Raw genomic sequence first — 13,406 nt, 5'->3', positions numbered from 1 at the left:
GCATCTATCCATCATAAAAGTGCATCTATCCATCATAAAAGTGCATCTATCCATGATAAAAGTGCTCCACATGGCTCTGGGGGTTTAATAAAGGCCTTCTGAAGCAAACGATGAGTTTGTACAAGAAAAATATCCATATTTAAAACTTTATAAAGTAAAATAACTAGCTTCCGGCCATACAAACATACGGATTCAACTCGAGTCTAAAGCGCAACTTATTTGAGTAATGCGACGCACTGCTGATATTTACGCTACACCAGGAGGACACACTACGCTATTACGCTACTTCTGACGTCTCAAGTTGCACAAGTTACACTTTAGGCGTAAGACTGCATAGAAAGCTAGAATAGAACGGCCAGAAGCTAGAATTTTACTTTATAACATGTTAAATATGGATATTTTTCTTACACAAACTCATCACTTCGCTTCAGAAGGCCTTTATTAACCCCCCAGAGCAGTGTGGAGCACTTTTATGATGGATAGATGCACTTTTATCATGATAGATGCACTTTTATGATGGAGAGATGCACTTTTATGATGGAGAGATGCACTTTAATGGACTTCAAAATAGAAACCGCAATTCACTGCCATTATAAAGCTTGGAAGAGCCAGGACATTTTTTAATATATGATTGTATTCGTCTGAAAAAACGAATACATATACACCTAGGATGGCTTGAGGGTGAGTAAATCATGGGCTAATTTTCATTTTTGGGTGAACTATCCCTTTAAGTGAATTATTTGTTCTACTGACACTAATAGCAATAGCCAGATGTGAAAGTAGTCGGCTAGAATGAGGTCTTGAACAGTTCATCTACCTCACAAACACAGGATGGCAAAGGGGAAACTGGAAACAAACAAAACATTTCAGGACTGAACAGAGAGTGTTGAAGAACTGTTAGCTGATCTGCTTTTATTTCCACTAGACATTTGAATATTACGTTTATTTTTATTTTTTTACAGATTGAACTGTCTGACACATAATCCAGAATTTTAATTTATTTATTTTGCAGTAATTTAATCAGATTTAATTACAATATTGCCGTTCTGATGGAGTTATATTTTCACCACTCTAAGTAAAGAATGTATCCCATTAACTTGTTTGTTTACAACACTGGGCTCATTGACATTTTTTGTTTAAAAAACTTTTGGCAGATGTATATATGTGGCAGAATCACTGGCAAGGTGGCAGCAGACATGTATTTATTTCCATCATGCTGCCATTTTAGTAGCATGTTTAAGTTGAATATAACCTGTATTGAGATATAGCCCATGTGATAACTAACCCGCATCTTGGTTTTCCAAATAATTCTGATTTATCCAAATAAATGGAATGATCCAAATGATTCATTACCTTGATGAGAAGTGGTTGTGTTTCATTTCACAGCCACACGAGGGCGACAGATTTTAATTTTTAATTTTTTTTGCTTAAAGTCCCAACCAACAAGTGAATTCATTGAAGGAGAATCCTGGGATGTCATGCGATTAAATTCCCACCAAAAGTATTGCGGTCACGGATCAAAAAAACAAATAAGCGTGAATCAAATATGATAAAACACTTAAAAAATATAGTGCACACACTGAGAAAAAAAAATGCAAAATGATCAGAATAGCAAACAACGTAGTCACAGATCAAAATATAATAAGCGTGAATCAAAAAATCAAAAGCGCATTTAAAAAAATAAGCATGAATCAAAACTTTAAAAATTACATTGCACAAATCTTAAACTTATGTTTGTCTTCTTAAAAGTAGTTTTCTTGGTTTTATTATTCTGTACTCTTTTACATTTTCTGATCATATTTTACTCTTTTGTAAGCTTGTATTGTTTTTCTCTTCACTCTTCTTTCCACATTCTGCACATGCTTTTCCAAATGTTGCAGTTTGAGTTTCATGTAAATTAGGGAGGGCTTAAGAGTCACCATTGGTCCACTACTTCTTGATTGACAGCTCCTCCTTTAGCCAATCAATCGAAGAGGTGAGTTGACCTCACTCCAATTATAGTTTGATCCGTGACTACGTTGTTTGCTGTTTTGATAATTTTGCATAATTTTTTTCCAGTTTGAGCAATACAGTTTTACTTGTTTTTTTTTTTTATTTTAATTTGCGGTTATTTTTTGATCCGTGACTACAGTACTTTTGGCGGGAATTTAAATGCGTCTCATTTACCTGCTCTCCTTTGAACACTGCAGTCTATGGTCACATCACTGAAGCCAGTTCAGAATTCCATGAAATAATAATAAAGACAAGCTCACTGTGATTGTGGAATGGACTTTAATGAGTGTTGATCTGTTTATTATTATTTTGTTTGTTTTATACTTGAGAGGATAGTTAGGTTCAGCCAACTTCCAGTTCACACATTTCCCAAAGTAAATCCTTTGGAATGAATTATTTAACTGTAAGTGTTTGCATATGATATCTGAGATCTTTGACATGCACTCTAAAATGCTAAAAACACAACTTATTTAACTTGTCAGTAATGACAATGTGACTAACTTGTCAATGGTTTTGAGTATATTATTAAAATGAGGTCCAAACATACAGGAATTGACTGAAAGATTGTGCAAATGATCTCTCCACTAGAAAAGGTAAGAGGGTGTTTCTTCAACTTTGGGAACTTTTTATATCTGAGGGGTTGAGATTGAGAATTCAACATGTTATTAAGTTATTAAGGTCACGTTAAAACTGTCTTGGGTTTTATTTTTAACCATATGGCTTTACAGGGTTTCTGCAGGTGTCATGTACATGTAAGACCAATTAAAGAAAACCCTAAATTGAAGGGAACATAAAACGTCAATATGTTCTCTAAATGTAGGAAGCACAATAAGTTGTCTTAGCAACACTTCAAAGTTTGAAAATATAATTTCCAACAGATCTTCATAACTTTTGAATTCATTTTACGAAGAAAAAAAAAAAAAGTTTGAATAGCTCGGCTCCCAAACACAAGATATCTTTGTACATATCTTTTATGGATCACACTGCAAAAAAAGTGCTGTTCTTTTTCAGTAGTTTTGTCTTGTTTTCCAGTGCAAAGGTTTAAAGATTCTTAAATCAAGATACATTAACTTGCGAAGCTAAATGACTGAAGTTCTGAAGATGAGTGTAAAAAGTGTGTTTTACTAGGATCCACAGGTCCCAAAAGTGCCTATAGTTGAAGAAACATCCAATAATCCTATTCAAACATTTTTTTTCAATTCTAAGCTAAGTCTCAGGCGTTACTGTAAATATCAAGCTCCTCAGTTGCAGTGTCTGTAAAGAGATGAACCAGCAGTGTTGAATCCTCAATCCCCTCAGTTAGATATTTCTCCATCTCGGCCAACTTCCTCGTCTCCAGATCTCTCATTTTCTGTTCAATCTTCTGTCCTCTCTCCTGAACAAACAAACAAACATTATGTCTCTTTACATGAGATCTTTATATTAAAAATGCCATATATTGGACTCTTGCGCAACATTTATAATTTATTTTTCATGACAATTTCCCACCATCTCTCCAAAACAAACTGTTTTGGCTACTGTACCTTTAAGATGTCCATGTTAATGACCTTTGTTATGATTGGCTAACCACTTTGCATGTGAATTTATGCTATTTTACAGGTTCCTCATTTTATTTTGCAAGTCTCCTTCAACAGGTTTACATGCAGCCAAGGTCAAAAAACACTTTAATTTTCTCAAAACATAATAGCAGCATCAGCTCTTTTCTCATTGTGTCTGAAACGGTTTGATAAAGGATTCAGTCTCTCTAAACCCCTCCTTTCTGAGAGTCTACTCGGCTCTGATTGGTCAGAAGGCCCAGTCTGTTGTGATTGGTCTACTGCTTACAGCTTGTGTCGGGAACAAAACGCCTAATACAATATCTGAATTTCAGCTCTTGATACACAGTGATATGAATAGTAACGATGGCGTCGGTTTTAGCGTATCAATTTTGATCAAAGTGGATTTGTAGAAAACAGCGTCTTCTCGACATGAACAACACAAATCAAACTCTTCCAGTCTCAGCTACAGCTACAGTGTTTGAGGGTCAAAGTAGACGTTGTTCACCAGCAGCCAATGAAGACCATTGACTGGCATTATGCAAATTTGTTACATTGTTACATAGGTTTGTACCAGGAAGTGAGACTGGAATTACTAACGACTCATTTCGGCAGTTCAGAATCAATTCTTTCTCTTAGGAGACAATAACTTTATCTGTCATCTTTAAAACTGTGTAGACCTTTTACATTCACAAACAGCTGTTGCTCGAGGCTAGGAAATGTGGGCCGTGTAAAATGGCTCACCATGGTGCTGTCGATGATGGCGGCGACCACCTCGTGCTTCAGGAACAGAGGGTGTTTGCGGTTCGGTTTGCTCTGGAAACGGGGTTTCTTCTTCACGGGATCGTCCTCTCCAAAACATGGAGAACATGTGTGCTTCAGCTGCTTTATGTCTAATACAAATACAAACGGCTTAAAGACAGACCTGTGGGGGGACAAAAACATGAAATTTGCAGTGTTAGAGCTGCATGAAATTGATAAAGGGGTAATTAATTAATCATTAGATTTTTGGAGACAAGTATTGTTATATTGTCCACCAGGCAATAACAGCAACGCTTGCCAAAGCAAAAGCCTCTAGAATTAGTAATACTATATTAACTACACTACTGGGTCAACAGTTTGGAATAATTATGATTTATTAATGTTCTTTAAAGTAATCTCTTCTGCTCACCAAAGCTGCATTTATTAGATCTAAAATACAGTAAAAAAAACAGTAATATTGTGAAATATTATTACAATTTAAAACAATTGTTGTCTATTTGAATATATTTTTAAAAAATTATATATTTGAACCTTTATAACATTATTTATAACGTTTTTCCTTTGCGGTTTTCAAATACAAACGACAACCTCGTCAACATGATCCCCATTCACATGGACCAATTGAAACGACTGAAAATGCTGTATTCTGCTTCTAGGCAGAATTCTGACTTCTGAATATCAGCTAGCCTGGCGTACCGTTCAGGGTCCGGAGTGGCCGTGAAGAAGTGGACACCAGGTAAATCTGGGTCTCTGGGGACGACTGACACCATACTTCCTGTGGTCATGAACATTCCCTCCATGTTGATTCCGCTTTCCTTATTCCTCAAAATATCCATCATTGTCTCCGCTGTGATGTGGCCTGTAAGTACAATATTTTAATGACATAACTGTCTAACAACTTGTCTGTGAGTTTTTAATTCAATAAATAATGTGAATAAATAATCTATAAGTACAATTATAAATAATAATATACAGTGATGTATATTAAAATAAAAGTTTGGACAAATAGATTTTTCTATATTATTATTATTATTATTTTCCACTTTAAATAATAGTAGTCATTAAAAATATGAAATACCACAAAATGGTATTCCATAAAAGCAGGCCTGGAGCCAGAGGAGGGCCGGGCCTTGGACATCCTTGTGCCCTTGGCACAGCTTTTTGGCACATTCGTCAAGATGGTGGTTGTTAAGTTTAGGGAGGCGAAGGCGCGGTCTGCGGCCTTGTGTTAGGTTCAGTAAGGTACTTTTGTGAGTGTGTGTGAAGTGCAATATGACGTGGAGCTGCCTCCCCCAGAATTGGGGTTCCCTAAGTAGGCACCCACATAGTGGCTGCCCTCCACTTATGTGGGTCCATAGGTGAAGCTGCCTCCCCCTGTTAGAGGGTCACTTAAGCAGGCAGCTCCCTTTTGTCCTTGAAGTTGTAGCTGAATCCCCCATGAGTGGGGTTCGTAAGCAGGTGGCTCCTTCATGAATCATTGTATTGTATAAAAGTTGAAGCTTCCTCACCCTAATGACGGGGTCCTTAAGTAGGAAGCTCCCTTATGTTTAGTGAAGTTGCCTCCCACAAAGCTGGGTCCCTAAGTATACAGAATGGCCCCTACACAAGTCATTGCAATGTACTAAGGTTGAAGCTGCCACCCCTTGATAGAGGGTTCCTTAAGCAGGCAGATCCCTTAGGTCTTGAAGTTGTAGCTGCCTACCCTAGAGTTGGGGTCTTTAAGCAGAGCCATTTAAAATTTATTAAGGTTGAAGCTTCCTCCCCCAAATGGCGGATTCCTTAAGAAGGCATCTCCCTTTTGTCTTGTGAAGTTGTGGCTGCCTCCCCCAGAGTTGTGGTCCTTAAGCAGGTGGCTCCTTCATGAGCCTTTGCAATGTAATAAGGTTGAAGCTGCCTCCCTCAAATGGTGGGTTCCTTAAGTAGGCAGCTCCCTTATGTCTTGTGAAGATGCGGCTGCCTCCCCAGAGGTTTGGTCCCAAAGCAGGTGGCCCCTTCACGAGTCATTGCAATATACTTAGGTTGTCAGTATCTGGTAGAACGAGTTGGACCTTCCCCATTATGGGCTCGAAGCAAGGCCCTTGTCACAGCTTTCGAGCACTCACGATCTCTGCGGTAAGGTGAGCTGCCTTCCACCTCTGTGTGGGTTCCCTATAAGAAACAGGTATCTCCCTTATGATAACCTAGGGGCAGCCGCCTCCTTCAAGCCAATTAGTAATGGTTCCCTTTTTTGATATGCTGAAGTTTCAAGGTTGCAGCTGCCTCCCCCTGTTTGGGGTCTTTTAATGGAGTCGTGGCTGCATCCCCCAGTATTGGAGTCCCATAAGTAGGAGTCTCCTTCATTTATCTGGATGAAACTGCCTCCCTATTTTGTGTTCTTTAACAGGCAGTTGCCCCCGAATGCAAACTTTAGCATATTCGCAAGGTCATAGCTGCCTCCCCTAAAATGGGTTATTAGGCAGGCAGCTCCCTTGTGTGTGCCGGAGATCGATAATATGGTTGAGCTTGTGTCCTCTGCTCCCACAAGAGCGCTCGAGATGATCCCCAGACCACAGGGTCTATTCACGCTACTGGGATATCTTCTCTTGGGTCCTCCACGCTCTGTTCCGGCTCAGGCAGAGTTCGGAGACTATAGCACAGCTAACACTTTGCAGCTGTTTATTAGTTTCCTCTATTGGGCGTAGCACACCCTTCCCTTACAGGGTTTCTTTATTAGGGTCTCTTTATTAGGGTCTATGGTCCTACTTCAAAGTTGGGGATCACAGTCTTGTGTGAGTATTGGACTACCCTCACTGAGAGGGTCATTCTGCTGAGTCCTCAGCTCCCCAGAGGACCCATCTCTGCTGCCTGGTGAGAAGTGGTTTTAGCTGAGCTTTGCACCCCTTCTCACTGGTTGAGCATCCTTAAATTCAGAATGTTGGCCTTGCGAGATGCTGACTCTAGGTCAGATGGGGTTGAGCATTTTGTTACTTAAATGTCCCGTGATGTTTAGGGTTTCAACCAGATCCCTATATATATATATATATTGAATTTGATGCCTTCCCCTTATGGCGGGTTTCTTAAGTAAGCAGCTTCCTTATGTTTCATGAAGCCATAGCTGCCTCCCCACAGGTTGGGTCCCTAAGCAATACTAGGGCTAAGGCTGCCCCCTAATAATGTCTAGCGTAGAGGCTGGCATTACCAGGCCCTTGAGCCTTTGGAGCTTGGGTGGTGGCCATAGGGAATAGTGTCACTGACAGTTCTGTGTCAGACCTGAGTAGGGGGATCTGACTCTGGCATCTAAGTCTGTTGAGTCTTTGTTTGTGCTTGTCACAGCCAATTAGGCAGTCATTCCCTCAGCATGGCAGAGTGGGCATTTTTTCCCCATAGCCTCCTCTGAGGATGCAGTGTTTCTCAACCCTGGTCCTCAAGGTCCCCCAACAGTGCACATTTTGAAAGTCTACTCTTTCTGACACACCCATTTCACTTCCTGGAGTTTCTTCTAATAAGCCACAAGTTAAATTAGGTGTGTTTTATTAGGGAGACAAAGAAAATGTGTAGTGTTGGGGGTCCTCCAGGATCAGGGTTGAGAAACGCTGCTCTAGAGGATGCAGTGTCTCGTTCTCCTTTTAAGGGAACCATGGTTACATGCGTAACCTGAGACGTTTTGTAAAAAAAAAAGGCACTATTATTATCGGGCAACAAAACTAAATTCAAGCAATGGTTTCACGATCCTAAGAGTTCTTAAGTGTGTCCACACTTTTAACTGGTAGTGCATTTTACAATCAACCAATTACACTGTCATGAATATATGAGTAGATGTGATTATTTAGCACTTTGCTGATCATTTTCCACCACCAAACTAATAGTAACCTTCACTCTTCTGCAGAAGTTTGCGTCCCTCACAGTATCGTCCCCCTGCCGCCTCGATTCGGGCTGTGGCTGAGTAAGAGTAAACCTCGGCAAAGCTGAACTGAGCCTCTCCATCCCACCAGGTCTGCTTTTGTGCATACGTCCTCAAATCCGGGTGCTCCCGATCAATCTTAGTAGTAATGGAGTACTGATTGGAGATGTTCCGATAGCCGGCTTTAAGAGAGAGAAACAGCGTCAGACCTTTTAAAAGACAATTGATATTCAGCAATATTGTCTGCACCGACATGACACTGTCGGAGGGGAACATTTTAAGTGAACTGATCTGATCTTTGCAACATCTGCACTGCACTGAACTGAACCAATACTGAACTGATTTGAGCTGAATAACGATGCTATTGTCTTCTGTAGAGCTGCTTATAAATTAATTAAATTAGTTTCATAATTGATGAAATTGAGGCAACATTAGCTATATTTCCATCCACCTATTTTAAAGTGCATTTTGGGATATCGCATAAAGAAATCGCTGGATAGAAACAACAAGATGTGCATAAATTCTAAAAATGTGCTCAAGTGCTCAACTCATGCGGATCATTTTTTTATCTGATAAGACTTGCGCATAAACTACGATGGAAACACATTTACAGAATAAATCCCTTGATGAATTTGCCTCAGCAGAAGATGTGATTGGATAACTGGACTAACCAGCGGACCAATCACATCACAGCATCTCAGATGTTGGTTTGATCATTCTGAAATGCCTGAGCCAAAGTCTAACATCAAGATTTGGTTAAATTCCCTGCCAGAATCGCCTTACGCAATTGCTTTCACAAATACCAGCATCCAAGCGCAAGAGAACATTACCGCGTTTATTGAGTTTTGTCACATGCCCAGAGAAGCAAGTCATGTCTGATGAAGGTTAAAAGAGCCACAGTGGCTTCCCCGATTGCAGCAACTTCCATTTTTATAACAGATATTTTGCGCAAATCTCCCAGGAAGTGACGATTATCTTCTCTGGAACACATGGAATGGAAACACTGCAATTTTGCGCAAAAGATAAATTCGCAACTTTGTGTAGAAACATAGCTACTGGCACAGTTAATGAGCTAAACTGAAACAACACTTGCAGAGCTGCCTTTATAAAGTGTCATATAAATAAACCTGACTTGACTTTTAAACACTTGAACTAATTTCAGTTTGTAAGCAGTAATGTTACATGACCCAGTATTTACCCTCCACTCTCTCTGCGGCCCAGTATTTCCCAGCAGTCTCCAGCACCCAGGCCTCAGTGCGGTCTGATATGAGGAAGCTGTTATGGTATGTGAATCCACACTCGTCCTCCATACAATTCCCGCCCTGGCCGTATTTTTCCAGCAGTTCTGTTATCACATCGACAGCCCGCTCAGCAGTGTCGGCCCTCTCCAGAGCCAGCCTACATACAAAGTGTTTAAAACACATTTAAGACCTTTATTAAGAAACTTGCACAAATAAAATAGCAACTAACCCTAAACCAAACCCTAACCGTAACTCCATAGCAAGTACATGTAGTTAATTAATATTACACAGTACTTATTTAAGTACAATGTAACTATGTCACCTTAAAATAAAGTGTAATCTTTTTTTCTTTATTTTAACCCTGGCATGTTTGGTTATATGTGCTTTCGTTTGTACAATATGCTTGGCTCTCAATAAAAAAAAAAAAAGTTTGTCCCATATAAACTTATACATTGCAGCATAAAAATATATATATATATATATATATATATATATATATATATATATATATATATATATATATATATATATTTTTTTTTTTTTTTTTTTTTTTTTCAATTAAAACCCTCAGACGGTCCTCGGTCATTTCTGACCGAAACATTTTCTGTTTTGAATTTCTAAAAATCACAGCTTCATCGGAATGTTATGAAACTTGGTGACTTTTATGGCATTAGGTATGTGAATACAAAAAAAATTGAGGTCATGATCCGAGCATGCTAAGTGGTCGTAAAAAAAATAGTGACGATTTTGGTCTTCGGTCAAAAATGACCGACCAATAGGAAATGAATGGGAAATTGACAAAAAAAAAAAATTTCTCTGAATTTTTGTGTGTACAATCTACAAATCGGCCTCAATCCTAAAAAAAAGTACACCGCTGTAAAGGGGTGACACTCTACAACATCAAGAGTACAAAAAAGACACACCCACCCACACACACACACATACACACACACTTTTATACACATAAACACCAATAAATTTTGATTACAAAAAATCTGTTTTGAATTTTTAAAAATCACAGCTTCATTGGAATGTTACGAAACTTGGTGACTTGTATGGCATTAGGTATGTGCACACAAAAAAAATTGAGGTCATGATCCGAGCATGCTAAGTGGTCGTAAAAAAAATAGTCACACTTGTGGTCTTCGGTCAAAAATGACCCCCATAGAAAATGAATGGGAAATTGAAAAAAAAAAATAAAAAATATATTATATAATTGTTATAATTGAATGAATTGCATTTTTTGTTACAAATTCTGTACAAAAAAAAAGTAAATGTGTCCATAAACAGCTGGGGAATTCACATGCCTCTCCATAGAGAACTGTAGATGCCATCTAGTGGTTACACCATGCTTCTACGCTTTCTCTCCATACTCTCACCAGATGGTGCTAATCTGCTTCAAACATTTTTTTTTGAAGGCCTAGACTCTATATTAAACTAAAATACTGTATAATTTCTTTAAAAAAAAATACATATATTTATATAAATTCTTTAATTATTTTCAATGGCAAAAATAGACCATAAATATTGCATAAATATTAATAAATTCAATAAAATTATCTCAAAATACAAAATTAAAAAGAATAAATATTATAGAACAAAAATAAATTGCATTGGTTTTACTGGGATGGAGGAAGTTTCATTTTTAGGCCTCCGGTCACTTCTGACCGGGAAGGCCCAGGATGTGACTCCGAAACGAAGACCGTCTGAGGGTTAAGCTGCAACTTATTCTGAATTTCAGTAGTTGAATAAATTAGTCAATGCTGAATATGAATTGAAAAATTGTTTCTTGGATCACCTGACGAGATCCATGCCCAGAAGAGCCTCTTCACCATCCGCACTCTCCTTCCCCCAGACCGCCTCATTCCCGATGCACACCTGATGCTGGTTCGCCCCCATCTCCGCCCCCCACAGCCAGGCGGGTCGACTCAGCACCACCGCATTCGTCTTAGACACCTGCTCTATTTCTATATATGTACACTGATCAGATGAAAAGGAGAAATAACAAAAACAGCTGAAAGAATTTCAGCACTCGGACAATGTTTCTCAAATCCAGCTGGACAAATCTGAGGGAAAAATAGCTGAATCAGACCCAGATAGCAAGAATTGTTTGCATGGCTGAGCACATGTGGGCCAAACTTTCACCATATACTATATGTTTCGCCATGGGTTTGGAGGGAATTTTCTTTCGGATCATCATTTGTTTTGAGGTATATGGCCCACCATGATACATGCTAACTTATGGTTTTAAACTACATTTGGTTTATAATATCATGTAACCTGCTATAGTGATGTGCGGCAGGTTTGTGGCCATCCACACCACTATGGAAGCTTGTTTACGCCACGGAATAAAACAATTTAAAAGGTAATTAAATCCTTTTATCACACAATTCTGATGTTTTTTTTCTCACAAATTGCGAGTTTACATCTAGCAATTCTGACTTTTTTTTCTGAATTGTGTGATATAAATTTCCAATTGCGAGTTATAAAGGCAGAATAGTTTGATATAGTCACAACTGTATTATAAATACAATATATAAACTCGTAAATTTGACTTTTTTCTCAGAATTACAAGTTTATATCTCACAATTCTGACCTTTTCTCCCAAGTTACAAAGTCAGAATTGCGAGATATAAACATAATTCTGAGAAAAGGTCTGAATTGCGGGATATAAACTCGTAATTCTAAGAAAATGTCAGGATAGCGAGTTAATATTGCGCAATTCTGACTTTATTTCTCGCAACAGCGACTTTATATCACACAATGCTGAGAATAAAAGTCGTTTTGTGAGATAAGAAAAAAAAAAAAATCACAATTATCTTTTTTATTTGGTGCCAGAAACAAGCTTCCATAGACCTAGCCTATAGCCTATTCAACTATTGCTGGTTACTTTTCTTTTTTACTTTTTTTCATCTTTCCTTGAATTCCTATTGGTGTATTACTGAAAATGTGACTGGCAACTATTTTAATACAGGTTATTTCCATTCATATTTTCCTCTTTGCTCTCTCTTTACAACAACAGCCTTTGCCCAAACAAACTCTAATTATCTCTAATTAAAATCACTGTTTTGGATCAGGTCTGGCTACTACATCAGCAAACTCTAATCTGTGTCACACTTCAGAGGTTTATTTGGGCCAGATCTGTGCCGAAGGAAATCTGTTGACTGGGGAACACCTTGAGATACCTCAACTTTGTCTCCTGGGCCATGTTCCTTCGCAGGGTAGTAGACGACCTCTTGCACTTCATCACAGGGCCTGTCCGAGTTCTTCCCGAAGATGATCCGCTGCTGACCCTCTGTGGATGGAGGCAGAGCCACAAATGTGTCGCAGGAGGTTGGGTACATCCTGAAATAAACAAAATGTAACATTCCATGTAAATGTAGGTCTCCAGTGTTCACTGCTGAATAATCCATGATATGAGTAATTATGGCAATCTCTAATTCATATAAAAAACACTGACCTTGAAGTAATAGGAAATCAGAATGTTTTTTCTACTCAAAATATACCACATCATCAGCATGAATGAACTCTTAGTAAGATACAGGTCTTTACATGAAACATTATTTACCACTAATACGTATATTCATAAAGCTGATCCAAATATTTGCAGTAACGCAGGCATTTGGTATGCTTTAAATAATATGTTTACCTTGTCCAACTCAGCGTATATGTCAGGCACGAAGAAAATCACTTTTCTGTTCAATGAGATTAAACATCTGTTTGCTTTCCTTTTCCTTTCTTCATAAACAAAACTGCACGCAGACTTTGACACAAATCCGTATGCAGAGTCATCTGATTTATAATCAACCAAAACAATCCGCACTTCGATCTGACAAATGAGTGTGGTCGATCCGCATTGGTGTTCAGCGGATAAGTGGGCGTGGCAGCGGCGCTTACAGGACGCATCAAGTCACGTGGTCGTGTAGTGGCATTTTTTATTGGCTATTTGTTTTCGCTGTTTTAACCATAGACTGGTTTTAACATGATCATAAAATA

The 13,406-nt window shown here is 38.5% G+C and overlaps 1 protein-coding gene across 1 annotated transcript; it reads right to left on the bottom strand.

The window, feature by feature from the left end:
• Positions 1–2,098: 2,098 nt before the first annotated feature.
• Positions 2,099–13,244, bottom strand: scrn3 (secernin 3). Its single transcript, XM_081367702.1, has 8 exons — positions 13,060–13,244; positions 12,596–12,755; positions 11,209–11,390; positions 9,368–9,567; positions 8,139–8,351; positions 4,986–5,148; positions 4,272–4,452; positions 2,099–3,367 (listed from the first exon to the last, which is right to left on the bottom strand). The coding sequence occupies exons 2-8, from the start codon at positions 12,752–12,754 to the stop codon at positions 3,206–3,208; spliced, it is 1,260 nt and encodes a 419-aa protein (XP_081223828.1). The 5' UTR covers position 12,755; positions 13,060–13,244; the 3' UTR covers positions 2,099–3,205.
• Positions 13,245–13,406: the final 162 nt, after the last annotated feature.

This window comes from Scardinius erythrophthalmus (genome assembly GCF_964197995.2).
Source record: "Scardinius erythrophthalmus genome assembly, chromosome: 6".
NCBI lineage: Eukaryota > Metazoa > Chordata > Actinopteri > Cypriniformes > Leuciscidae > Scardinius > Scardinius erythrophthalmus.
This window is presented reverse-complemented; position numbering and strand designations above follow the sequence as displayed.

Excerpts from the sequence above, each read along its gene's own strand:
- scrn3 (XM_081367702.1), bottom strand. The coding sequence starts at position 12,754 with ATGTACCCAACCTCCTGCGACACATTTGTGGCTCTGCCTCCATCCACA. Across the intron at positions 11,391-12,595 it reads GCCCAGGAGACAAAGTTGAG|TGTACATATATAGAAATAGA; the intron begins GTATCTCAAGGT and ends TCATCTGATCAG. Across the intron at positions 8,352-9,367 it reads GGCCGCAGAGAGAGTGGAGG|CCGGCTATCGGAACATCTCC; the intron begins GTAAATACTGGG and ends TCTCTCTTAAAG.